Raw genomic sequence first — 27,135 nt, 5'->3', positions numbered from 1 at the left:
CCGAGAAGTTGTTAGATCGTATCACGTGTGTGTGATGTTAATTTTAAGCGTAAAGCTAATGGCAAGGCCAATGAAAGAGAAAGGGTGGAATAATCATACATATCAGAAACTCACAATAGAATATTATCACGATTACATTCGTATGATTTATACGAAACTTTCAAATTTGTGTAATAAAAGTCATATTAATTTTATGACGCACAAGGAAAGTTTAATTACGATATCGCACTAGATACACAAAAGGATGGAAAAAAGATAATAAATACGTATTGTACTCTGCGAGAGATCATACGCGTTTCTCTCTTTTTTATTTACATTACTTAAAAATATACTGAAAATAAATTCTCTTAACAATTGGTACTTTTGGCACAGGCTCGTCCGCTAGATGACGATTCTCATACACGAGAGTACGCTACATATATCGGTATACATATTCACGATTCGTCTCTTTGGATACGCGCGGGAGACATACACGAGATATAAATCCACTAAATTTCTCGAACGCGACTATCATTTCAATTTTTACAAACACTCCACAGATGTTACTTCCATAAGATACAATTGTACGATCCATTGAATTTTACACGTTTGTCGTAAGAATCTACTACAACGATTTATTGACAATTTATTGACTATATTGAACGACGTTTGTATGACTTATCGATAAAATTTACATTAGTAATAAATTTTGTTTGATAAAAATTATTCGGATGTTTTTCTAAAATCCAATTTCAAGCATTGGAAAATTATATAGTCTTTACACTCCGAATATATTATTCAAAAAGTTTATGCGATTGAAAAGGAAAAAATGCAAACCCTGTTATATCCATTTAAACCAAAGATCCTCGAACCGCGCATGTATAATTTCTTCATAATTTATAACTAACGAGGACATATGTGCACAACGTGACAATTCCGGGACAAAAATTATCAATACATTATTGTACCAAATAATTTCCAGTCACTTGGTCGTGTGACGAGCCCAGGCTGTTCGCTGCATCTCGCTCATCAGATCGTTACGCGAGGGTAATCGAGCGCTCGTTGTGCGAGAAGGTGGTGGACCTGAAGTTCGCAGAATGGTCGCTAGACTTTTCGGTGCATTATTCTTATTATCATGCGCCCCTTGAATTATTGAACTTTGCCTCGAACTCGTTTTCTTGGCCGTATCATCTACGCGTTTGCCTTGCGGCGGTGGATCCAGGATTATCGGAGGTATATCGGAATCCTGTAGATTCGACCGTTCCTGTTTGACTTTAGCCTCGGCTATTGAATGAGTTATATTCCTATCACATGGCAACGGTTTTATAAAATGTTGATGTGCGTCTGAACTATCCGTTCCATAGTTGTCGAGCTTGTGAGTCATGATTGGCGACGAGGAGAAGCTGTTCGGTTGAGAAATCCGCAAGGATGCTGAGTTTGGGGACAACTGGGCTGAATTCTATATTCAAAATATATAAAATAAATAAAATTATATAAAATTTATGATAGAGAAATTTTTTAAACATTAAAATGATATTAATAAATTGCTCTTCTTCAACTAGCATAAAAAATTTATCCCAGTAAATATTGTTAATATTTTAATATATTAATATATTAATATTTTAATCCTAGTAAACATTGTTAATATTTTAATAATATATTGATATTATTAAAAATAATAAAACGGAATGTTACAAGTAATGTACGTAAGTATTAGTAGTAAGTTATTGATTAATTACGTAATTTCCCATTTATAAATGTAATATAACATATATTATATCCTTATTATATTACATTATTATTGTAGTTATATTTCGTATAAATCCAGGTGATAACGAGGACTCACTCACCGTTGGTCCACCGCACGGAGGTAAAAGCAGATTTGGACCCATCGCGTACGGCGATGGTGTATTGTAAGGCGATCTTTGTGGCTGAAATGGACTTAGGTTGTGCAGTCTTTCCAATAGCTGTGTTTGGAATTGTAATTGATCCGCGGTGGTATTATTACCCTGGATACCCATGGCGCTGAGACCGCCGGAATAGAGTGTATCCGGCAGATATGAGCAGTAAGGAAAAGTCGGTGGATCCAGCTCCCATGGCGAGCTCTGACCTCCGGTCCGTTGACACTACACTCGAGAAGACGTAGTTTGGGAAACATGATCTCTCAAAATTCGCGATGTATTCAAAAGAGAGAGAGGCGAATATTTGTCTCTCACTTTTTCTCTCATATGTTTACTCTTATAATTATGTATTGTGCATATATCTTATACACAAATGTATATGATCCCATTTACAATTTTGAATATTTAATCGTTAATTTCTCTAATAATTTATTTGTGAGATATATGTGCAAATTTTTAACTTTATATGTTAAAAACTAAGAATTCTTTCTCATTTTTTGTGTATCTCTTTTTGTGCTCTTACCTCTTTCAATTCTTAAATGCTTTGTCAAATATTATGGATTCAAGTATTGCGATGTCTGATTAGGATTTTGCTCTTATACCGACAGATCTTGAGTAATGAGAGATAAAACATTACCTAGCATTGGTTGGCAGCGTGTACTCCGAAATCCCGTGCGAAGACCTGTTAGACAACACCGTCATACTGGTGCTTAATTGTTATTATATTAGTTGTTATTATATTAGTCGTTTTTTAGGATGAAAAAACTCATTGTTTCTCACTATTAGATACCTCGAATCTAAACGTGTAAGTAATTAAGAGAAGAGATATACGCAACGCACGCTGCGTTAATCAAATCACTCGCATCACACAAGACTTTCACTTTTACTTTTATCGATGTTAGTATCAGCAAGCTTTTTGACTTGTATTTTTTGCGCCGTAAGGGTCGAGGCGCAAATACTCGCGCAAATAATACAAATAGTTGAGGCTACGGCTGTTTTCGACGTCTTATCGGCACCAAACGAAAACGCCTAAAACATAGCGCGTGCATTGCTAAATATGATTCATCTGAGCACCAGAAAAAACGAATTTCATTCGGACTCGCATTACAATCGGTGTAATATAGTGTAGTGAGTGCAAAACAAAAAATTTGTATATATGTATAAAATATTTTATTATAAAGTTAAAAAAGGTGAAAGGAAAATCTCGGTACAAAAAGGACGTTAACGATATTAAATAGAGGGAAAAATAAAAAGAAAAATACAAAATGCATTCGGTTAGACGTTAATTGAGAGATGCAACGCTCGATCAGTCCAGGTGCTTCGCTTCCATGCTCCACCGGAATATTCCGGTGTCATGGAATTCGGTAGAGCGTTACCTGGCCGAGGCTCGACAGATCGGGAGCCGCCGTATTCTGTTGCATGGATGCGGGCGTACTCGGTATTTGCGACTGCGAAGTGACGTGACCACCGGAAACACGTTCCTGTTCCCTCAGGTGGCTCACCAGCGCGCTTATATGTTCTAGCAATTCCTTATTTTGCACTAGGAGTTGGTGTGTCCTCGCCTAAACAAGAAGAAATCTGTGTCTGAGTGAAAAATTTTAGTTGCCACAATTGTTTTATTAAAACTGATGAGATTAAAGTAGACATTTTTCATCAAATTCACTTTCTTGTCGTTTCGATAGATATACTTAATTTATAATTTTATAAAAACAATAAAATAATAACAATAGTAATATGTTCATAAAATATATCATTAGATGTATAAATAAGTTGTTTATTATTTTCCTACTATTTTTCTACTGTTTTTCAAATAAATTTTCCACTAGTCTTCTACTATTTTGACATTCAATTTTTATTAATAAATTATACATGTAATACAATGTAATCATAATGAGTTTTCTTGAGGTAATTTTGCTATATAAAGCCGAGCAAGATATATAAAGGTATGATTAAATATAAATTACTTGACTAAACAAAACAGTAATTGCAGATTGCTATCATCATAATTATTTCGTTTAAACGATGAGTTATAGAATAAAATAATTCCTACGGAGAAAAATGATTGCCCAGTTAAATTTTGCATGATAATGCTCGGCCTCGTGAAATTACTAAAGACATTGACTTGGGTGGTTCTTTACTTTACCCATATACTACTACCGCCTTCAAATAATAATTTGTTTCGACCGATGTAGCATGCCTTATCTGAAAAAATTTATAAATGTCGAAGAAATAAGAAAATAGCTTTATGAATTTATCGCAAGTAAATATCAAACTTTTTATCGATCCGAAATCTATAACTTATCTAAAAAATGAAAGGAAATATTGAAAAATAAGATTATTATGATTGACTCGTATATATATAATTTGCTAAAAAACATTAAATTTTGTAAAGAATAGAGAAAAACTTATTTATACACCTCTAATAAATTATTCAGCTACTTTAATAAGTCATATTAGACTATACAATGAGATGAATTAATCAATCAATGATGTAGACAAGTGCTGGGCAAAATATTTATGCATTCTGATAATTGATTCATTTATTTATACCTGAGCTTCGACGCGCGCTGCCGTTTCCGCCGCAAGTTGATCTTGAAGAAGTCGCGCATGGGCAACGGCAGCTCTGGTTTGTTGACTTTGTTGCTCCAAACGTTCACGTAAAAGCTGTATTTCGTGCTTTAGAGCTGTTAATTCGCCACCCACCAATAAACCTCCGCACTCGGAAGTTACCGTGCCCTGTAAAAAAGAGAGAAAAAATAAATAAATCGATACTTCCCTCCTCTCTCTCTCTCTCTCTCTCTCTCTCTCTCTATATATATATATATATATATATATATATATATATATATATATATATATATAAGAAACGAGTAGACGTGATGTAGACGTAAGAGTTGTTTCGAAGCGTCGAAATTGCATCTTGTTGAAATCCATGATCAAATTATATTGTTGCGCAAGGAGACGCTTTAAAATTTATGAGACGTACCCCGACGAAATAAACTTGGAAAGTGATAAACAATGTGCTACCGTAGAGCAAAACAGTTTTCAGTAACGAGCCATCTTATTTTAAGACTTTGACTCCTTCGTAGTTGCCAAAGTACTTTGCAAAGTATCCTTTAAAATAGCACACGCTCTCCGATCTATATTCTCGATAAATCTTACCGATGGTGACTGTCTGATCGGTGAGGTAGAGGTGGTTGTCGCCGGCCCGTCATGCGATCGAAGTAAACAGGTAACGGACGTTTGCTCGGGAACCGAATCTTCAGTATCCCCCATTAACGATATGTCTGAAAAACGAGACAGAAATTACCGCATAATTATAAATAAAAGTAGAGCATAATTATAAATAAAAGAAATGGAAATTTAAAAAAAGGATACAAATTTCTCTTTGAAAACGATTTTTTTATATTAACATTCTTTCGCCATAATTTCAGGAATTAAGACAACGAGACGAAATGCGAATCGATTATGAGTAGCTCAATTCACCTTTATGCACCGGTGGCGGAGAAGGTTGAGATTGCTCGTTGGGAATCTCGTCTTGGTCCTCGTAAACATCACCGTGGTAATTCTCACCGTGGCTCTCCCCGTCTTTGTCTCCTCGAGGATCACGATCCTCCGTGGCATTATTTATACTTAATTTATGGCACACTTCGAAAGCTTGCCCGACCGTTCTGACCACCCTCATTGCTTGACTCTAATCAAGTAAGATTAATTTATTTTATTTTCTTTGTCTAGAGTTTTGGTGCGTAATAATGTTGAATTAATATAATACAAATACTACAAAAATTATAGAATTTCAAAGACTGCGCAAAATATTACGTAAATTTTCCCTACATCGGTCATTTTTATAACAATTTTATTCATCGAGTTTTATTATCTCTTCGATAAAATCGGAGAAGAATGTTTTTTTTTTTCTTTAAGAGGGTTAGTCAGCAAGTCGAAAAAAACGTATTTTTGGGAAATTAAAAAAAACTGTTAGGTATTTTTATTTCATCGATTCTTTATCATAATATATATCTATCAAAGAAGTTTTCATAATTTTTTCAGTTAAAAATATGGAGAAATGTAGGCACACTAGCTATTTTCCAGAGACATCTTTTTTCGGAGGCGGTGAGCAAGATTACTCGGAACTGGATCATCTGAAATAAAAAATTCGAAAAGATTTAGCTTTCGTATGAATTGATCTAGTTCGTGAACGAAGGAATTTTAATTGTGATGAAACCTTTTTTTTTATTAACAAAATAACGAAAAGTTTTAACACAAAAAATTTGTATTTTTGTGTCAAACGTCTGTGACATTATCCAAAATCAATTTTTTGTAAAATCCTTCGTTCACGAACTAGATCAATTCATACGAAAATTAAATTCTTTTGAATTTTTTATTTTAGATGATCCAGCTCCGAGTAATCTTGCTCACCGCCAAGCGCCTCCGAAAAAAGATGTCTCAGGAAAATAGCTACTGTGTCTACATTTCTCGATATTTTTAATTGAAAAAATTATGAAAACTTCTTTGATAGATATATATTATGATAAAGAATGGATGAAATAAAAATACTTAACAGTTTTTTTTTAATTTTCCAAAAATACATTTTTTTCGATTTGCTGACTAGGTATAACCCCTTAATGAAAAGCCGAAGGAAAAACGCGCGCGTCCTTTACCTCGAGCTCGTCGAGATCCTCGTTCTCTTCCTCAAAGGGATTCTCGTCGAAGCTGAGATCGACGCTGTTTTGCGCTTGCAACAGCTTGGGTCGCACCGAAGGTTTGCGCATTTTCAAGTAGTTGAAGATCTCCCTCGAAGGTTCTTTGAAGGAGAGCTTCTTGCGCGGCCTAGGTGTGGTCTCGAAGCCCAAGGGACTGGCAGGACTAGGGCTGCTGGTTGACATTGAGAATTCGGTCGAAGCCATCGCCGACTTGAACGAGTTTTTCAGCATGGCTCTCATGGGCGATCCCACGATTTTTTTTTCACGATTCGCCCCGAATTTTCGCGTGTTCACAGCTGCGGATGCTGTCATCCATCTCATCATCAATCTCATCAACTACATTTTCTTTTTCTTTGTTTAGACGATGTTCGACACGACGCGCACCGTTTACTTTGAGAGTTTCTTTGAACTTATTTCAGCTTGTCGAGGTCATGAAGAAAGAATAAACAGGTATGAAATTTTATTTACCGAGTGAATCGCAAATATATATAATGTGTGTGTGAAATGAAATATTGAAGATAGAGTTTCTTTTCATTCCAATTCTCAGCATAAGAATTTTATAATTTAATTAAATACAGCAAATCTGTAAAATCTGGAGAGATTTGAGTCGTGACAGTTTAATTCTCAATAGTTTTTTCTTTCAATGTAATGTGTAATCTAAAAAAGTCCGCTAAAATCCCTTAATTAAAGTTAAAATAAACTGTCAGAATTCATTTTCAACATGTTTTCAAAAGTTTAAAAATAATGAAAAGACTTGATTTTCAATCAAATCAAAATATTAATAAAACTCTATATGTGAAAATACAGAATTTCGCTGATATTAAGAACAGTAATGCGTCAGTTTGAAATAAAAAATTAATCTTTCTCTAAATTTGATTAATGTATACGAATTTTACTTGATCCACGTATCAAATACAAATAAATCTTAATTTGAAAGTTAATTAAATTAACTTAGTTAATTTAATTTAATTAAAATTAACGATCAAAAGTTAATTATTCCTAAACTACTAAAGCCTCCAGATTTTCCACAATCTTAAGGTTACCCGAAATTAAGACTAGTCTTAATACTGTCTTATCTTGTCTTGTCACGAAATTCGAGACAAGATTTTTAATTAATTATATATTTAATTAATTATATATATGAGGCAATACCAAAATTAAGATTGTCAGAAGCTTATTGGTCTTGCCAAAATTATTGATTTTTAAAAAACAATAAATATATATATTTGTAAAATAAATGAAAAAATCACTATTATATGAATTTAACCAATTTTATTTAATAAATAAAAACATGTTAACAAATTTAAAAGCAACTAATACAATAAAAAAATAAGCAATATAAAATTTTACAAAATTATTTGGATGCACAAAACTTTGCGTATGCATATGTATGTGGTTCCCTCATATTGTGTATGTGAGCTTTGCATTCTGGCATCATTGTATGCAATTATTTTTTCATAAAGACAACAAATATATGTATATAATATTTTGGAAGTAAACGAATGGCACAGTAAGTAATAATGTTATCTTAAATTATATTATAAAGATTATGTGATAAATATATTATTTCTAATAATTCTTCAGTACTAGATAAAAATTGTTAGCAAAATCGAGATAAAACAATATAAAATTTTTATTACAAAGATTCACGCAAAATCAAGACGTAATTTAAGTTTTCAACCATTAATATAATATCTTTATGAACATATTTGTCTTGTTTAATATTTGTCTTGTTCTAGTGCAATTTATGCAATGTTTTGAAAATTAAATAATTATCCTAAGTATTTCTCTCGTACGTTGATTGAAAAATCAACTTTATTATAAACATGTTATTAATATTTCAGAGATAACGGCTTTGTTTATATCAGAAATATGAAAAATATATTTCTATCCGGTATCTTATATGTAAATATATAATTGTACAAACTCTAAATTTGTAATCTCTATATAAAATAACAATTTATTCCTGCAATGTTGATATGCGAGAAGCGAAATGGCCGTTTATGCTGACACGAATTATATTAGGAAAACATTTATAAATGTCTAAAATGCATTATCTTTGATGCGCAAGTGCTGCAATAATAATGGCATAATAACGATACATCACTGACAGATAGATTAAGGGTGATCATAATACTGAACGTCGCGGATATATTTTACACTTGGATTGAAAAAGACAAAAGTCCATCTAATGTAGATTGAAATAATTAATGTTGGCATATGATCTGTTCGTCGTTTTCATTTGTATAAATAGTCGTGACTATTCAATTTGGCAAATCCCCCATTAAATCGTGCGTAATTTTAAAATGCATATATCGTTTTCCACGAAAACTATCGCGTATATTGCATACGCGCGTTGTTCGTCAATTTTTCTTCACGTCACTTGACAATCAACTTTTATGTTTAATTTGAATAAAGAAAATTAAGGAATTTCATTCGAAAATTTTCAGATAAGAAAAAAGAAAAATATACATATGAAAAGTGACACACTATAGATATGCATCTTTTATCTCTTTAGATGGATCGTGTGGACTTTACATCCACACCATCTTCACGTCGATAAAAGAAGAACTAATGTCAGGCATTAGAGATGATGTAATTTGGAATTTTAAATAATTAATTAATTAAATAATTAATTAAATAATTAAATTTATTTCCATCTGCCTATTTTAAAGAATATGTAATGTTTTGTTTTTGATTTCTATTTCGTTCTAATACCTTACGTCACGGTCTGCAGCTTCTTGCTTTATTTTAATTTTTAATTAAATTTAATATTTATAATTAAAAATTAAAATTTATTATTTAATAACTTTGATCATTTGAATTTGAAAATAAGCGCCCAATATATTTTTATAATCTTTTATCATTTTGAAAGAGTGACTAGAGATACTATAAAAAAACCAATGTGATATCAATGTAATTTAAGATTTAATATAATAGTAAGATTTAATTATGAGGTGAATATAAATTAAATGTAGATACCATCAACAAGTGTAGATACACACAAATCTCTTCCCGTAAAGCGCATGTTGCCAAGGTCCTGCTTTCACTTTTTAATAATAAAAATTATTAAAACAGACACACACACACATATGCACTACATCAATCATCACGTATATCTTATTTTTATTTTTATCACTAAGTTCGATTGAAAAAATATTCTTCTCTTATACATATCTCTCTCGTCGAAGACATTCTGTTACGTATCGCCGCGACGTTGATAAATCTCTTACCGAATGCCATCATATTACCGTAATCTCGTAATCAGACGATCCCACACCCCGTCTCGTTTTTCCGTACATCTTCCAATTTTCGAACGTGTCCAATCACTTCCTCGGGGACAGGCGATCCATCAGGACTGTCCGCGTTTTACGGCGCGTGGTTGCGTCCGAAGTCATTCTATCGGGATATCCAGGGAGAAAGGGAGGAAAAGGAGGAAATGACGCGTGAAAGAGGGGAAAATAGAAGCGGTTTATGTATAAACGGGGCCTCGTGTATAAACGGGGAACGCGAGAGCCGAAGTTAACCGTGCGGCTTCCTATCGCGGTTTCGTGGCCGGCGACGTCCAGAGGCGCGCTTCGCCGGATTTTTCCTCCGAGTTTATTTATAATCGCATTAATATTCTCGCTTTCGGCCCGCTCAATGGCACTTTTCCATCTCTCTCTCTATATCTTCGTCGATCCCTTCCTCTATCTCTTTCTCTTTGTCTATCTTGATAACCCAAATTTCCAGCTCTCGATTACAATTAATCGATCTATTTTATTTAGGAGTGCATGATATCCTGCGAACGTTACAACCTTCTTTTTTTAATAAAACGAAACAGGAAAGTGGAACGTTATTTATTAAATAACTTCTTCTAATTGGAGCAGCAAGTAGAAAGTAGATGTGGTAAATAATAGAAGGAGAATTTACTGAACGATTTAAATAAGGTTTTTGTATTATGCAAGAATCGCAGTCACGATCTAAAATAAAAATGTTCGAATGAATTGTTCTTGCGAATTAATTGCATCGAGAGCATCTACAATAACATTCTGTAATTCTCATTGTGATTTTTTTTTAAATTTAATTTTCTAATAATATTTTAACAACAAAGCATTGATCCTACCGAAACTGTTTAATATTGTGATTTAATATTGTGTAATATTTGATCTCAATTCAGTCGTATAATTTTTATTTTTTTTATGTATATTAAATTTTAGGATTGCAATTAAAATAGCAAACTTAATAATGTCTTAGCTTGTTCGAAATTCGAGGCAAGATCAAAATTTTTAATTAATTATCATAAGAATATCAAGATAAGGACCAGTAATTTGTCAAGATTATCAAGATTATTGATTTAAAAAAAAATATTTATACATTAGATGAGGAAAAAGTCACTGTATTATACTGTCTCATTATCTGTCTGTATTATCTGTATCATTGTCACTGTTAAGTCGCTCTATATACGAATTTAAAAAATTTTATTCAATAAATGTTTATTTAAAAAGATTATTTAATAAATAAAAACTTTTATTTAATAAGTAAAAAATATTTATATTAACAAATTAGAAATAATTAACACAATAAGCAAAATGAAACGTAAAATTTTACACAATTATTTAACCATATAAAACTTTGCGACACGTGTACGCGATTCTCTGATGAGCCTTTTCACAAAGTAACGAAAATATATATATTTTAAAAAATAAACGCAACAAATGACATACAAATAATTATTACATAAAGATTATATTAAATATTATTTTAAACAATATTATTCAGTACTACATCAAAATTGTTAATAAAATCAAGAAAAACCAATACAAGACAAGATGTTTGCTACAAAGATTAAGGGAAGATTTGTATAAATTTTCAAAAATTTTGAATATCAATTCGATATTTTTACAAATATATATTATTTTGCCTTGAATCTTATGCACGACCCTACATTTTATATTTTTTAGATCTATTACAGCGACTTTTCTCGTCACACATTCTTTCGATATCGCGCTAAGATTAACTAGCTTAATAGTTTCCTCCTCCATCCGAAAATTGAACGGGCGAATGGACTGAAGAGAATGCGGAAAGCGAGACGTGCGCTCGAAATTTGTACGGAACGCTATTCTATAGCCGACCCCGACGATGCAGCACGTCATTTAAGGTCGACCGAGGTCGGGACTCCTATGTCCTCCGACTGATAAATTATATATCATCGCGTGTCAAGCGTTTTCTGTGACAATTCGCAATTATCTTACATAGCTCCTACTGCGGGCCTATCGACCAATAAGCAAACGTAACAAATTCGCCTGCAAAGGTCCTCTGGATCTCTAGGCATAATAATATGCAAAAATTATATTCTCGAACTGCAAACTATATACATATAAAGTGAAATTATATTATTAGCATAAAATTGGGTAGGTAAAAAGAATCTATAAAATTCAACTTCTAAAGGACTAGATCTTAAAAGCCCAAGCTTTTACACGAATAAGAATAGAAATTCCGTCCGTTAAAAGAACAAGCACAATTCTATTGTCCTGAAGAATTGATATAAAAGTTGAGGGTAGTATAAACAGGACTAGAGATGGGAACCAGTGAAAGCTTTTTGGAAGTTTCGCCCGCGAGTTTAAAACTTCGTTTAGACTGGATATTTCTGCGGCATCCTAGATATATCGTCTTCTATAGTCGTCGGTTATTTCTGGATTCACCCAGATTTTGAAAGCGACCGGAATCCCCAAATAATCAACAAAGGGGACGAGGGAAGACCTCTATGTTTACCGATAAGTATCGAGGATATTTAGAGAGAAGCGCGACATTACATAATAAGAATATATACGTACAACAGAGAGAGAGAGAGAGAAAGAGAGAGATACTGAGTAAATTAAAATTCTTCTTTCGATTTCTTCCCTTCACAAACACGCACACACGCACGCGACATACATACACACACACGTGCAAAGTGAATACATTGGAAGCTTGATTCCTCTTTTTCTAAAACATTAGTATTTACATACGAAAGTTGCAAGAACAAAAAAAATGGTCAATACTGTCAATCATGTGTCGTAAATAAGCAAGGATGTGCCTTTCTCGAGGCATTAATAGAGACAAATTTCCGGATCTAAGAAACCGCCAGCGTGCGTCGCGAAAGATCGTATCCCGGCCTATATCGGACTATTTTAATAACCCGGTGCCAAACGGCACCGAGCCGCTACTGCAAATACATACACGACAAAACGATACGTCCCCTCCTCCCCCGCGAGGCTTCAGTCCGGTCCAATATCCCTCCACCCACGAAAAGGCGAAAATAATACGCTCTCTCTCTCTACTTTGACAGGGATGCAGCTCTCTTCTGGTTGCGGAGATCTCCACATCACCCTCCTCCTTTCGTACAGTCGCCACGTCTTGCGTCTCCACAACGGAGAAAAGATGCGGAGGGAGGAGACGAGGGGGCGACCGCCAAGGAGTCCGGCGCTTATTTATAGATTTACAATAAAGTAAGTTGATAAAGCGCCAGGCGACGCGGGCTGCGTGAATTGTCGTATGTATATGCACGTATGTATATACAATTTACGCACGTGCACGACGCAATCTTACGCCGGCCAATAGTCACTCCGCCATGTGGAATAATAGATCCGCGAAAGTAGGAAAATGGACACGACAATTGTCTTCAGAAATTCCATATATTCATTTACTTGAATATATAATATGTATTGAGATGTGTATTGAGTCTCACACACACGTTACATATATACAGTATCGATCAAAAAGTATTGCATCACTTATAAAAACAGAAAAGTTACTTTAATTAAAAATATACATATTATATTATTTTATTTTATCAAATTTTATTTTATTACTGTTATTTTTATGCTTTAATAAAGCAATAATTAAAAATTATAACAACAATAACAGTAAATATTAAATTGTTGATTCTTGAAAATAGCCTCCCTTTGCATGCATTTTTGACATTCTTGATAATTTTTTGAAAGTTGTTATTATGTGATATAATCCAGTATGTTTGCAAATATTCTCACAATTGCTTTTTGTTAATATTAACATTAAAACATAAAATAATAAATAAAATATAATTTGATAATGTTTATATATATTTTTACTCATTAAAATAACGACTTCCCTGTTTCTATAAATGATGCAACACTTTGGTGAGATATTGTATAATTAATTCCTCTTCTCTTTTTTCTTGATTTTTAATTCAAACGATTTTGACTCTTTTCTAAACATATAGTTGCTGTATAAAAAGCGGGATAAAACAAATGAAAATAAATCCTCCAAAAATAATAATCAATTCATATCACGTATTCCTATTCGTAAATTCATAAATTTCTTTTCAGCTTACAAAGTTCGAGATTATGACCGATGTAGGAAATTTTTGACAACATCGAGAATTAACCAAATTATTGTTGTACATAGATAAAAATTGCGACTTACCTTCTTGCTAGATTTGAAGACATTACATTTAAACGTATTGCTGCTCCCATCGCGGGCGATATAACTAAATATCTTTAAATCATGGCTATCGTGCGAGACGTAGAATATCCTGAAAAAGAAATACAGTCGTTTTATGTTTTATTCAAAAATTGTGTTATTTTCAAGCGATAGAAAAATACGCAAATTTTATTTGTATTTTCTCAATAATTAATTATTAGCCGAGAAAAAATGCAGAAATGATATATCTATAATATATTGTTTCGTACAATTGTAAAGTAATCCAAGAATAGTAAATAAATCAGAAAGAGAGATTGGCAGTGATAAATTAAGCGATAGCGAGCAAATACAACGCCAACTCACCTGTAAATCGGATGATGCATCAGATATATTTTATTCTCATCCATCCATTGCTGCTGTTTCTTCTGCAAAAACAATAGCGAACCATTATAGCAATCATTCGAGAATATAGTTTAGCTAATATTGGCTATTACTGCTGATGTATACACTATCGAAAATATATGACACTCATGTGTATCGGAGCGAATACAACGTGGCGTTTGTCCAAAATCATTTCTCGTTATAAATTGCAACTGTTACGAAATTGCGCGTCATCGGACGCGTGTGATTTTTCCCTTGAGACATTCGCCGAAAACGATGATCTTTCTCTTACGCGGGCTTTGCGAAAATTTTGCGTTCGATCTCACTAAAAAAGAATTATGTACCGATTTTGCTTACGATAATTAGATGAAAAATAAATATATCTTTGAAAACTCACGATATCCTTTGATGAAAAGATCACATGTAAAAGGATACATTTTATTTTTATCATAATTTAACGAGAAACAAAAGTCAGCTGATTTCAATCAAAAAGAATCTTTTTGATTGAAAAATGTTGTTCTCATCAAAACGTTTCAAACTTTTTATTTTAACGGATGCTTAAATTGCTCGAATCTGCGTCGATGTTCGAATGTACATCTTCCTTTTTCGCTTCTTTAATTTATGTGATATATCATCGTGAGTCTAGCAGACTCATCTTGTCTAGTTACATATGTGAGAATTAACTTATCCGGTGAAGAGTTAATAAGTTAACGCGTTCAACCTAATTAAGTCTACATGCTAACATATACTGGAAAACATTATTTACTTTCTTTTTCCGTAAGGTCACTTTCAGCCCGTCCACCGAGACTTCCAGTGTCACTTTCTTCTTCTTGATCCCTTTGGCCTTAAACTCGTACTGCGGATCAAACAAATCCAGATTAATCGGACGAGATACGAGGACAGTTAAACCATAGTGTTCTTCGCAACTAGGTTAATTAGCTATTACTCACGCGGATTCTTCGCATCGCCGCCACGATCTCCACTCGGCTAGTCGGTCGCGGAACCTCCATAGAACCAATGAACTGAAATACATAAGAAGAAGGTATAGTGTCATCACACACTGACAATTGCTGACGTGAAGAATGACGCAAATACATCCTTTCCTTTTGGATAAATTGTACTTATTATACCTTGATAAATTTCAGTGCAACATTCTCTTTCTTTAATCTATAATCTTTATTCTTTAATTTATATTTCTCTTTTTTAATACGAAGAAGTTAAAATTAATCTTCTCAAATCTTTCAAACGTAGTCTCTGATTTATATTACTGTCACTGGATTTTTTCAAACCAGAAGTAATTTAATATGTAAGTGATAACTTCTTATCCTCGGATAAAATTAATCGCTTCTGAGAATTTAAATGTCACGAATTATAGTAAGATTTTGATGAGGACAGCACGAACCGCCCCATTTATACATGCAACGATAACATACACGTTATATGGTTGCCATAATCATAGCGCGGGAGGACCACCATATTAGGGTTGTATAAAACTCGAGACAAGACAACATTCATAAATAATATTGTATTGATATTGGAAATTTTTTCGAAAAGTTAAATATTGATCTTGGTCTTGGGTGAATCTTTGTAATAAAAATTTCACTTTCTATTGCCTTTTCTCGATTTTATTAACAATTTTTATTTAATACTGAATAATTATTAAAATATTGATAGGCCATAAGGAGCCAAACGCGGATGTAAGGCGTGTTCTTTTTAAATAATTATCCAAGAGGACGATCAAATTAAACGGTCATCTTTAATACCAAACGTTTCGGACTCAATTCGAGCCTTCCTGAATAATTATTATTTAAAACAATAAAATAAATAAATAAATAATAAAATAAAAAAATAAATAAATATAATAAATAATAAAATAAAAAAATAAATAAATGTAATAAATAAAAAAATAAAAAAATAAATAAATGTAATAAATAAGAAAATAAAAAAATAAAATTAATGTTTAATATAATCTTTGATTTGAGATAATTATTATTATATTTATGTGTCATTTGTATAAAATTCTTCCTATATGTTGAATGTAAATATATATTCGCTTTACAAAAATTTGCTTACAATAATGCAGATACGTACACAATCAGAGAACATGTCGTACGCAAAGTTTTATATAGCTAAATAATTTTGTAAAGTTTTATACTATTTATTTTATTTATTGCATTAATTATTTCTAAATTTGTTAATATAAATATTTTTATTTATTAAATAAAACTTTTTATTTATTATCTATTATTATTTATTCTTATAATCTTTTTATTTTTTTAATAAATAAAATTTTTAATTTTTAAATTTAAATTCATATAATACAGTGTGACTTTTTTCTTTTCTGATATACAAATATACATATTTTAGCTTTTTTTAAAAACCAATAATTCTGACAAGACTCGTAATCTCTTGATCATGTTAATCTTGTACTGTCTCGATAATTAATTAAGAATCTTGTCTCAATCTTGTCTTGAATTTCAAGACAAGACAAGACACTATCAAGACCAGTCTTGGTATCTCGTGCAACCCTACGTTCTGACACGATCTGTATTTAGAATTCCCCCATTGAAGCCGATGGTCTTAGCCACGTGTTCGTTCGGATGATTCTACGTACACGTGGTATTCTCCCACGCACATGCTTACGACAGAGCCTTTCTTCGTAAAAATTTGCGATCGATAAGCGCATAACGACAGCGCATGAGGAAAAGTGCTTGCGTACTAGCTGAAAATTTTCGCGTTGCGAAATTCTGCCGCTCTTTCCCTCATCCACCGTTATAACGTACCGCGTGCGTAGAAAAACTTTTACTCTTTGAAAAATCGATGTGCAATATACTGGATATCGAGAGAGAAATTCCGTTTCGCTTCAGAATATTTCCTACTTTATAACTTTATAAGAAATATGCACAGTACGCGGATGGAATATTAATAGCGCAAATTCTCTAGTAGTATATCGATCTGCATTTATACCCCACTAAGCACTAAATGTAGACACCAGATTCTCAAGTCATGATAATGTAGTGCGCTCAGTTTTCACATCAGACGAAGCAAATTCAGAAGATCAAGGCGGCTTCTAGCACTAGAAGTAAAATACACTGAACATAATAATTCGTACTCATTTAATTATTCCTTCGTCTCGATTACTTCGACTCGTTTAATTTTATGAGTGTATTATTAAATTTTTATTAATTAAAATTATTACATTAAATAAAATTTAATAGATAAAAAATTGATGATTGAAGATGAAATGTATAAAAATATTTTTATCAACGCTAATGGGAAAATATTATTTGCAGATATCCGTTGGAAAAAAAATTATTCGGAAGAGAAACGAAATCTTATAAATTTTATTCCATGATCAAGATTATTGCATCTATCGACTTTTGGAATTAATTAACACGAATGATACAGCAAAGTCAAACATATTGTATGTTAATTAAAAGTATAATTAATTTAAAATTAAGTTGCGCGACTAACTTTGAAACATTCTTAACATATAAATTGCATAAACAACCTATTTACCCTTTCTGCTGCTGACAATAATTGCGGCTTTGTATACTAATTGTAAAATGAACAATCGATGAAGTGCACAAATTGAAACGATGTTCTCATTGTTAGTCATGGCAAATTTATGTTACTGATTACGATATTATAGCAAAACTGAATTGTTATCTAAAAGATCTAAAAGAAAGGAAAAATTTAAAAGATTTTGTAAGGTAACTTAAAAGACACGTCCTTTAGATTGATTTATTAAATTATGTTTCGTGGAATTTTAAGAGACATTTTGCTAATATATGTATATATGATATAATAAATATGTACAACATATTTAGAGTATTTCAAAATCATGTCATGGATGTACTTTTAGCAGCAAATTCTTTGGTGAATTTTTAGAAAAAATTCTTTCTTGGCCAAAATATACATACACAGTAAAAATTGTGCATCCATATGTTAAAATTTTCTGTGTTACCACGTTTTGATTGGTACCTTAATGTAAAATTAGCATACAACTTATATGTTATTATTTTTATAACGTTTTCATGTATTACATTTATGTCAACTTCATAACAATACTTTGTATATGTTTCTTAGAAATAAAATTTTGAGTATTTTTAACACAATCATTTTAAACAATTAACATGTCTCAAAGTCAGTTTAACATTTAAAAAAAATTAAATTTACAAATAATTTTGAATTTTGACATACAAAATAATCAAATTTACTAAAATCAAATGTTTTTATTACAAATAATTCCAGTTAAAATAATTCTATTATATGTTAATGTCCTACAACAATTCTTACGAGTTATTGTAACTATTTTTTCATGTAATTTTTATTTTGTATATTATTTTTACATTACACTTAAAATCACAATAACAAAAATAAATGGAAAGTATTGTGTCAATTATTTAATAACATTTTTAGTTTGTCAATAAGTAACATACGACGCTACATGAACTATTTAACTTAAAATTTAGAGTGGACTTTCTGGGACATGTGAAAAATGTTATAATTATTTTTTACTGTATTATATGCAAAATATATCTTGAATTTTTTCGGACATTTATCCATAACTTTGAGCAATTCTTTTCATGAAAAAAATAAGTTTTCGAGTTTTCTCTGATGCTTTTAAGATACAGACATAATGACGTCTCGTTGTATATGTGCACATGTTTCATTTGTTGTTTTTTCTTGAAATTTTATTTTTACGATATTTTTTAGACAGTATCAAGAAGAAAAAAAAACATGAATGAAATATCGCTCAGAGTTTCATGAACTGAGATGGTTTTACGAGAGACGCTTATTTAAACATCTTCTTTAAAAATATGATCTTAACATGTATGTTTTCCGGACCTTCCGAGTGTTCAGGGTAAGCGTGAATTTCGCATCACAAACGCGGCGCACAAAAAGCTTTAACCTTTCTCAGGAGAGAAGTACCACCGAAATAAACACGTGCGCGATGTGTGATGACGTCACACGGAGAGCGCGGTGGTCCAGAAATAAGTCGCCGGTATCGCGCTGTCGTCGCAATTGTTGCACCATCGATACGCGCGACGACGTTTAAATATTATTATTATTATTCTCTCCATTGCGATTGATATATTCGAGTTGTTCGAATTTCGTCACGTAGAAAACGTCAGATATATTTCATCACGACAGAGTATCCGCTGATGAAATTAGAATTACACGAGACACTAAGACTAATTTTGATATTGCCTTGTCTTGAAATTTGAAACAAGATCAAAACAAGATTTTTAATTAGTCAACAATACTAAGATTAAATACTAAAATTAAGATATTGTCAAGATTACTGATTTTAAAAAAACTAAAATATATATAAATTATGAATTTTATTTAATAAATAAAAACATTTATATTAATATGATTAAAAACATATATTAATAAAATAAACAAAATATAATAAATAAAAGTTATTAAAATAAAAGTATATTTGAAGTATGATAAATATATTAATAAAATATATATAAACAAAATAAACAATATAAAATTTTACACAATTATTCAACAAAACTTTGTGTGTATATTGTATAAAATTATATTAAATATTATTTAAATAATTGTTTAATTAGTAATTATTTAAATAATTGTTTAGTATTAGATAAAAATTGTTAATAAAATCGAGATAATGCGAAATTTTTGCTACAAAGATTCACTTGAGATTAAGACAAGACTTAAGACTTTTCGAAAATCCTCAATACTAATACAATACTTTGATAAATATTGTCTTGTGCAATTCTAGGCGGAAATTCTGTCCTCTTTTTGCGTTACATTAAACCCGTAATCGGCTCCTATTGGTGACTAAATACAGTTTGCTATTCCATTGCGAATAAATCGCTACAGGCTTTTATTTCCTAATATGAAATAATGCATGCAGAGACACTAAACATACATTTTCTCTCTACATAGCTTTCGAGAATTCATTGATAGATACGTATGTCGTATTTTTTTATGGTCTCCAAAGTTGCCCCAGTGTTAAAATTGGTCTTTTTCCCTTTTCTTCCATATCTATTATATGTACAATAATATTATATAGCGCAGTACTTTACCAAAGGAAAAACAGAAGAAAGGTGCGAAACTCTTTTTCAACGCACCATGGCAAAACAGATGCTTCCGTTCCCATCGCTTGTTGGAAGAGCGAAGCACATGAAGTTTATAGTCGACATACATTTTCCTCTGACGTGAGACGCTATCGACCGTTACTATTTTCTCAAAGTGCGCACAGTTTATGAAAGAGTTCTTGCAATTAGAAATTCACATTTATGTCTAATCATTATTGGAGCAATTTAATGGCATTGCAAAGCAAGTCAGATATTATTCGAGCATGAACGAATTTTATATCAATTTATAACATCGTTCGATTTATTTCATTGCCAAACATTCGATGATTTTTTTCATAAACTGATATACATATATTATTCCTTAAGAACACTCAGCTTAATCTAGCAGAAAAATTGATACTTTTTTTCACATTATATTTTTTTATTATATTTTTTAATATTATATTTAATAATATTATATAATATTTAATAATTTTTTAATATTATATTTTTTTTAAATATCAATAAAACACCAAATGGTGTTTTATTGATATTTAAAAATAGTATGTCAATATTTTTAAATATTCAAAAATGCATGACTGACGTGCTGATCCTCGTGTGTAATTGTTTGAAGTAAAAAAATTTGATCTAGTTTTATATTTTGTAGAATATTTTTAGGATACTGAATTCTGTTAGAATTTAAAAAAATTTTTTCTGATTTTCTATAGAAATATTACAGCAAAATTGAAATATCTAATCTTAAAATAAGATATTATATTTTATTATTTTTCAATTTTCTCTAATTAAGTCCAGTATCCCAAGAACATCCTATAGAATATAAATCTAGATAGTTTCTTTATATTTCAGATAATTACATGAGGAGAACACGACACCATCAAACCATGCATTTATGAACACGCAGAGACTCGTATTCAACAAAAAAGCTAAAAATACTGACATTTAAATATCAACAAAAACACATGTAAGGTGCCAAAAAATCAATTTCTTTATTATTCTTTAGAAAAGATTCCTAAAAATTATCAACTTTTTATACTGCTAAAGTAGACTAGGTCCTTAGGTATTTCTTTTATGCCTCTTTATAGAAAATTCCCATCTTTAGTGCAATCTCGGACTGAATTGGAGGATGGGAGAGTGGAAATCTGAAAACGGAAGACTCGCGAGAGATGCGTCTCGGATCGGCGAGCGTAAAACAAACTCACCGGAAAGGGAGAAAAACGAACGCGAACCCGAAGTGGATAAGAAATCACTCCAGATTACCTTGGCGTGGAACACGATTCCGCGATGGAACGCCTCCTCGCTGTGCAGCGGTATTCGCGTGTCGTACTCGTCATTATGTACGAGGTTGTACTGCTTCTTAGAGGGCATGCTGAGCCCAGCTGCATTCGACTATGCTCGTCCAGCCTGGCTGCAATTATAATCAACGATCCATTAGCATTTTTATACGTAAAGATAAACGCTCGTTAACGTATAACTTATTTTCATCGAACGAGTATAAGGCAGAGGAACGTGAAACGTCGCAAGAAATTCTATTGTATATACTTTGAAAACTTTTCATAGCTAAATATATATTTTAATGGCTAAAAATGTATATCGCAAGTCTTATAATAAATACGATAAAAACGCCTCTCAACGTTTCGCATAATTTTTCGCAGCATGTTATAGGATTCTCGAGTCATTGCTATTTAATTTTTAGAATGTGCTTTTTATAAAAATTTATAAAAATTATATATTATTCTAAAAGTGGAGAGAGAGGATATGCATTTAAATCATATATAACGTTTCCTTCCTGAAAATTGGAATAATGTTTCATGAAAAGTAATAATATACAGGGTTTCTTAAAATTAAGGGGGGTTTTTCATATAAACATTAAAAAGTTCTAATAAAAAATTGAATAGGGATTGCTAGTTTCATCCCTTTATAACAATATGAGAAGTTGAAAAAATATTAATAAATAACCTTTTTATTTTAATATTAATAAATAACCTTTTTATTAGAAAATATCCACCTAATTTCATTTTTTGTTCTAAATTTGAGAAAAAAATAAAAACCTAACCCTAACCCCCTTTTTACCCCCATTTTTGGAGGAGTAACTCCACAGGGAGGGATGTAGGAGTATATGTTTATATGAAAAATTTTTCTTAATTTTCGACAAAAAATCATCTCTTAAAATTTTTCCCATTTATTAAGAAATGTATATATCTTGATTTTTTAAGAATAGGTCTTAAGAATAGGTTTTAAGAATAGTCTTTTAAAGAGAATAAGTAAATCGAAGCAACAGCGAGCGTGATACATGCATGCAAGTAATATCGCGTTCGTGATCGGGCTACGTATGCAGTCATTTTGCACTTAAAGAATACACGATAGCTTGCAAGTACTGATTTTCTGTCGTAAACACACGTTACTGTTCCATTCACGAAATACACGTTTAAGCGCATAGTTCACTCAGACAACGACTTAATTTACGTGATTTGCCATAGTGTTACTAGAACGCAAATAAGAGAAAATAGAATAAGAAAATTTAGAAGTTTTATTAATTTTTTTTATATTATATAAAGATATTTGTATTTGCAAATACTCTTTCGAAACAGTAATGTATTTTCGTGTACATTTAAAAAAATGTTTTGCTCATATAGGTAAATTTCTAGGTGTTGTAACAAAAACTTATCGCTATTTTTTGTATTTATATGTTAGAATATTGTTTGTAATATATAGAATTTTTAACATCAAATTCTAGTAAGACTTTTTAACAAATTTAGATCCCATTGTCAAATATTAAGTACTGCATCAGATAAATGAGTTTCAATGTTATAACCAGAATGTTCTTTATGAGAAATAATTTTTCTGTATACCCCATAGTCAAATTTTATTAACAAGTTTAATTAGCCTTAATTTGCATAAGCACCATAAAAAAACTTTCTAAATTTTTATCACTGATAATTTATATATAAGTTCTGTCTTTGTTATTTAAATTGATTAAGTGTAAACATGTGTAATATCATAGTATTTCCTAATTATTAATTACCTCAGTTAATTTTTTATATTTAGAAAATTAATGCTGCAAAATTGTTTTTGGGGCAAATATTGACAGAATGTTTACTCATATCTTATGAAAAAAATTCTTCATTTTTCAGATTTTTTATTCAACATTTCATTTTTATTGCATTTTTTAACGTTTTTTACTCATATGTAGAAGACACAGAGCTTCTTAAATTTCACGTGCTAAATTTGTAAATGTACTAATAAAAACTGAATAACTTTCGTAAGATAAATATTTTTCATTTGCATAATATTTTAATTTTTTTATCACTAAAAATTATAGTAAAAAAAATATGTACTGCATGTTCAATATTTCGTTAAAACATTGAATATATAACCAGAGATAGAAATATTTATAATATATTTTAAACGCATAATTCATTTGGCTTGCCAATTATTTCAGTATAAGAACAAAATTATTAAAGAGAGAAGATTTTTTTCAAAAATTCCCTCAGTCCTAATAAAATTCCAGAATTTCCTGATTTTTTTAAATACAAAAAAAGTAAAAGTAAAGAATTCCAGATTTTCTATATTTTAAAAGAGAATAAATTATCTGAATAAATGATTCACCTTTCTCAATAATCCATAAGTCGCAATAATTTATTAAAGAAAGAAGAACGCACAAAATGTGAGAGGGGAACTATAGATTCAATGTGAAATATATACATACAGTGTGTGCATCCACACAAACAATTCTGAATGTCAGAATCTTACACTTAAAAAATGGTCTTGCAACTATAGCAACAATTTTTTAGGTATCAAAAAAATAAGATAAATAATTAGCAAAAAAATGTAATATCGCAATGTTTTGCACCTAATCAATATAAATGATAGAGATAGAATTTATATCGGAACTGTTAATAAAATTTAGAAAAAAAAAGAATTTTTTATGGTATATTAAAGCTAATTAAAGTTATAAAGTTTAACTGTGATGCTCACAAAAATCATTCTATAGCACGGAAATCCATATTCACCCAACGATTAATGATTAATATTTGGCAATAGAAATTAAATTCGCCGAAAAGTATTACTGCAGAATTTGCTGCTAATAAATCCTATAAATGCAAGCATGTTCAGGCAGATGCAAAAAGTAGCGATAAATATTGCGAAATAAAGGAAGAAATAAAATAGCTGAAAATGTACCTATCATCAAAACATTTTTTTCGAGTGTGAGTTTTTGTTTCCTCTTAATAAATACACATGTCATTGCTCGCGTCGTTGAAAAAAAAGTTCAAAAAAGTTAAAGTAAAATCCTATCCAGAGAATCACACACGCAAGAATCTCTGCCTGCGTCGCTTCTTGCACCGCAAGACGCGCATCATCGCGGGATGCCCAAGTGCTTTGTGCACGCGCACCTGAGCTAAGCGACGTTCATATTGGTGCAGCGCGACGAACAAAGGATGATACGACGCTTACGGATGCAGCAGACGCCGTCGAAGAAATGCGCAGCGATTGCACGTGCAACGCATACGTACAAAGGGATGGATCTGTTCGAATCATCTGTTTACGAAAGCTCCGAGAGTGAGAGATTTTAAATACGAACTAATTATATTAAACAGTACCTTTTTAATCGAGTTACTTCCTATACTGCACAAAACATTACGGCAATGTTGCTGCACAAAACATTACGGCAATGTTGCTGCAATGTTACAACAATATTAATAATATTGCAGCAATATTGCAATGTTACAACAATATTAATAATATTGCAACAATATTGCAATGTTGCTGCAATATTACAACAATATTAATACAATAATATTGCAGCAATATTGCGACAATATTGCAATGTTGTTGTAATATTACAACATTAATAATAATGCTACAATATTCTACGCTGTATGGGTCAGGTTGAAAAAAACAAAAAGATAAAAATCATATATTTAGCAAGCAGATCTGTACAGCACAGACCACACATTGCAGCAATATTGCAGCAATATTGCCGCAATATTGCCGCAATATTGCCGCAATGTAACAACAATGCCCATACAGCACAAAATATCGGAGCAATATTAATAATATTGTTGTAACACTGCAATAACATTGCAATATTGCCGCAATATTGCTTCATTTTCTGTGCTGTACGAGGACACTGTCAACCAGCTGATGGATCGACGCCTTTCTAGCTGATGGACCGTTGTTGTCGCATTTATAAATAATACGTGGAAGCTGAAAGATCAAAGATCTCTCGCTGCCACGGGCAACCACGTGTTCTCCCCGCGTGAGTTCGGTGAACCGTAAAGAGACTCGGTCTCTCGAAGAGAGCGGATTCTTTCGGAGCGCGATTCATTCGAGCTTAGAAAAAAAAACGGGGGAGGGTGAGGTCATAGAGAATCCAGAGAAACTCTTACCTAAAAGCTGATTGGACGATCGGCCGGCGTTGGTTCTCATTAACCTGACAGGTGATGCGTATCCTCCTCGGCGAGCAACGGCCGGATGACGGTCCTCGCGCGAAAAATCAATCCCGCATGTGTGAACGCAGCCTTACGGTGGCGGGTAGAGGCCGGTCAGACGAGAGGGATACGCTCGCGCACGCATTCGGGTTTCGCTGTAATAAAGGCGGCGAAAAACCACCGACGACGAGCCATACCACATACACACGCAGCCTCTCTCGCTCGCGCGGCCAGGTAGACAAGCTGCCCCTTCTCTCTCCCTCTCTCTCTCCCTCTCTCTCTTTCTTCTTCTCTTTCTTCTCGGTAAGAAGAGGAACAGATGACAGGAACGGCTCGATCACTCCCCTGATGTATACAGAGAATTCTGCTCCGAACGTACGTCACCGAAGTCAGGAATAAAAGTCACGGGGATATATCATCCGCTCGGAGAACCGCGAGGAACCGCGCCACCGAGTTTAACCAGGCACTCAACGGCACTCCCGAGTCACTCGCGACGAGACGAGGGATTCTCGGCCGAGAGAGGGAAAAAAAAAAGAGGATGCATCGCACCGAGAGAGCCTGTATATAACCGGCCTGCGCCGGCAGCGCGCGCACTGCCTTGGAAGCCGACCGGTCCCCGCGTGCGAGGTCGCGAACCGATGACGCTCCCGGGGAGGCGAGGTGTTTACCTCTCTCCCGTTGAAAGGGTACGCGCGCGCTCGACGCGGCGCGCATGCGCGGACCACTTACCCGCGCAATTTTTTTCCATTTACCTTCCGAGTCGAACTGGCGGTCGTGAGACTCCTTCCGATCATCTTGCTTGGGAGGAGGAACGCTCGACACGGAATGCTAAAAAATATGTCGAATATTATTTTCGAGTCATGTGTGTCGTCTAATCTCGTGCGCGATTATTATTAAAAATGATATTATAATGTTATAAGTTTGATTAGAGGTTGTTGAGAAAAATATCGGAAGGTTTTTGAATTTATATTGCGACTAGATATGTTAGATGTATATAATATTAATATATATTTTTTACCTTTATTTAATTTAATGACATTTTCAAAATTGTATCGGGGATGTTATTACATTTGTTGGAAGAGAGGATTTTTACCGATGAATAATAATTATATTTGAGAGAAGGCATAAAAAAACTAATAATGGAGATTTTGATCAATTCCATTCATCGTTCTAAGGTGCAAATTCATGAGTCGCTAAAAAGGAGTATCACGTCAAGGAGTATCACGTGATTTCCCTATGACGCTAG

The 27,135-nt window shown here is 32.3% G+C and overlaps 1 protein-coding gene and 1 long non-coding RNA gene across 6 annotated transcripts; both read right to left on the bottom strand.

Annotated features, from left to right (window-relative positions):
* Positions 1-267: 267 nt before the first annotated feature.
* Positions 268-26,503, bottom strand: LOC105259585 (carboxyl-terminal PDZ ligand of neuronal nitric oxide synthase protein). Of its 5 annotated transcripts, XM_011271610.3 has the most exons (12): positions 25,848-26,503; positions 21,718-21,865; positions 15,334-15,405; positions 15,150-15,239; positions 14,366-14,427; positions 14,006-14,114; positions 5,367-5,574; positions 5,043-5,167; positions 4,431-4,616; positions 3,257-3,442; positions 1,830-2,105; positions 268-1,438 (listed from the first exon to the last, which is right to left on the bottom strand). In XM_011271610.3, the coding sequence occupies exons 2-12, from the start codon at positions 21,823-21,825 to the stop codon at positions 962-964; spliced, it is 1,899 nt and encodes a 632-aa protein (XP_011269912.1). In that variant the 5' UTR covers positions 21,826-21,865; positions 25,848-26,503; the 3' UTR covers positions 268-961. The 5 variants fall into 5 exon arrangements, with proteins under 5 accessions (XP_011269912.1, XP_019885658.1, XP_019885659.1 ...); XM_020030099.2 differs by lacking the exons at positions 14,006-14,114; positions 14,366-14,427; positions 15,150-15,239; ... (1 more) ...; positions 21,718-21,865; positions 25,848-26,503 and adding exons at positions 6,539-6,999; positions 9,563-9,629; positions 9,814-10,114; XM_020030100.2 differs by lacking the exons at positions 14,006-14,114; positions 14,366-14,427; positions 15,150-15,239; ... (1 more) ...; positions 21,718-21,865; positions 25,848-26,503 and adding exons at positions 6,539-6,999; positions 9,563-9,629; positions 9,832-10,114.
* On the bottom strand, positions 9,748-12,773 carry LOC112638926. Its single transcript, XR_003123222.1, has 2 exons — positions 12,604-12,773; positions 9,748-10,377 (listed from the first exon to the last, which is right to left on the bottom strand). It is a non-coding gene; the product is annotated as an uncharacterized LOC112638926 (long non-coding RNA).
* Positions 26,504-27,135: the final 632 nt, after the last annotated feature.

This window comes from Camponotus floridanus, unplaced genomic scaffold (genome assembly GCF_003227725.1).
Source record: "Camponotus floridanus strain SB8 unplaced genomic scaffold, Cflo_v7.5 scaffold4, whole genome shotgun sequence".
NCBI classification, from domain to species: Eukaryota; Metazoa; Arthropoda; class Insecta; order Hymenoptera; family Formicidae; genus Camponotus; species Camponotus floridanus.
The sequence above is the reverse complement of the archived record's forward strand: the minus strand, read 5'-3'. Positions and strand labels throughout refer to the sequence as shown.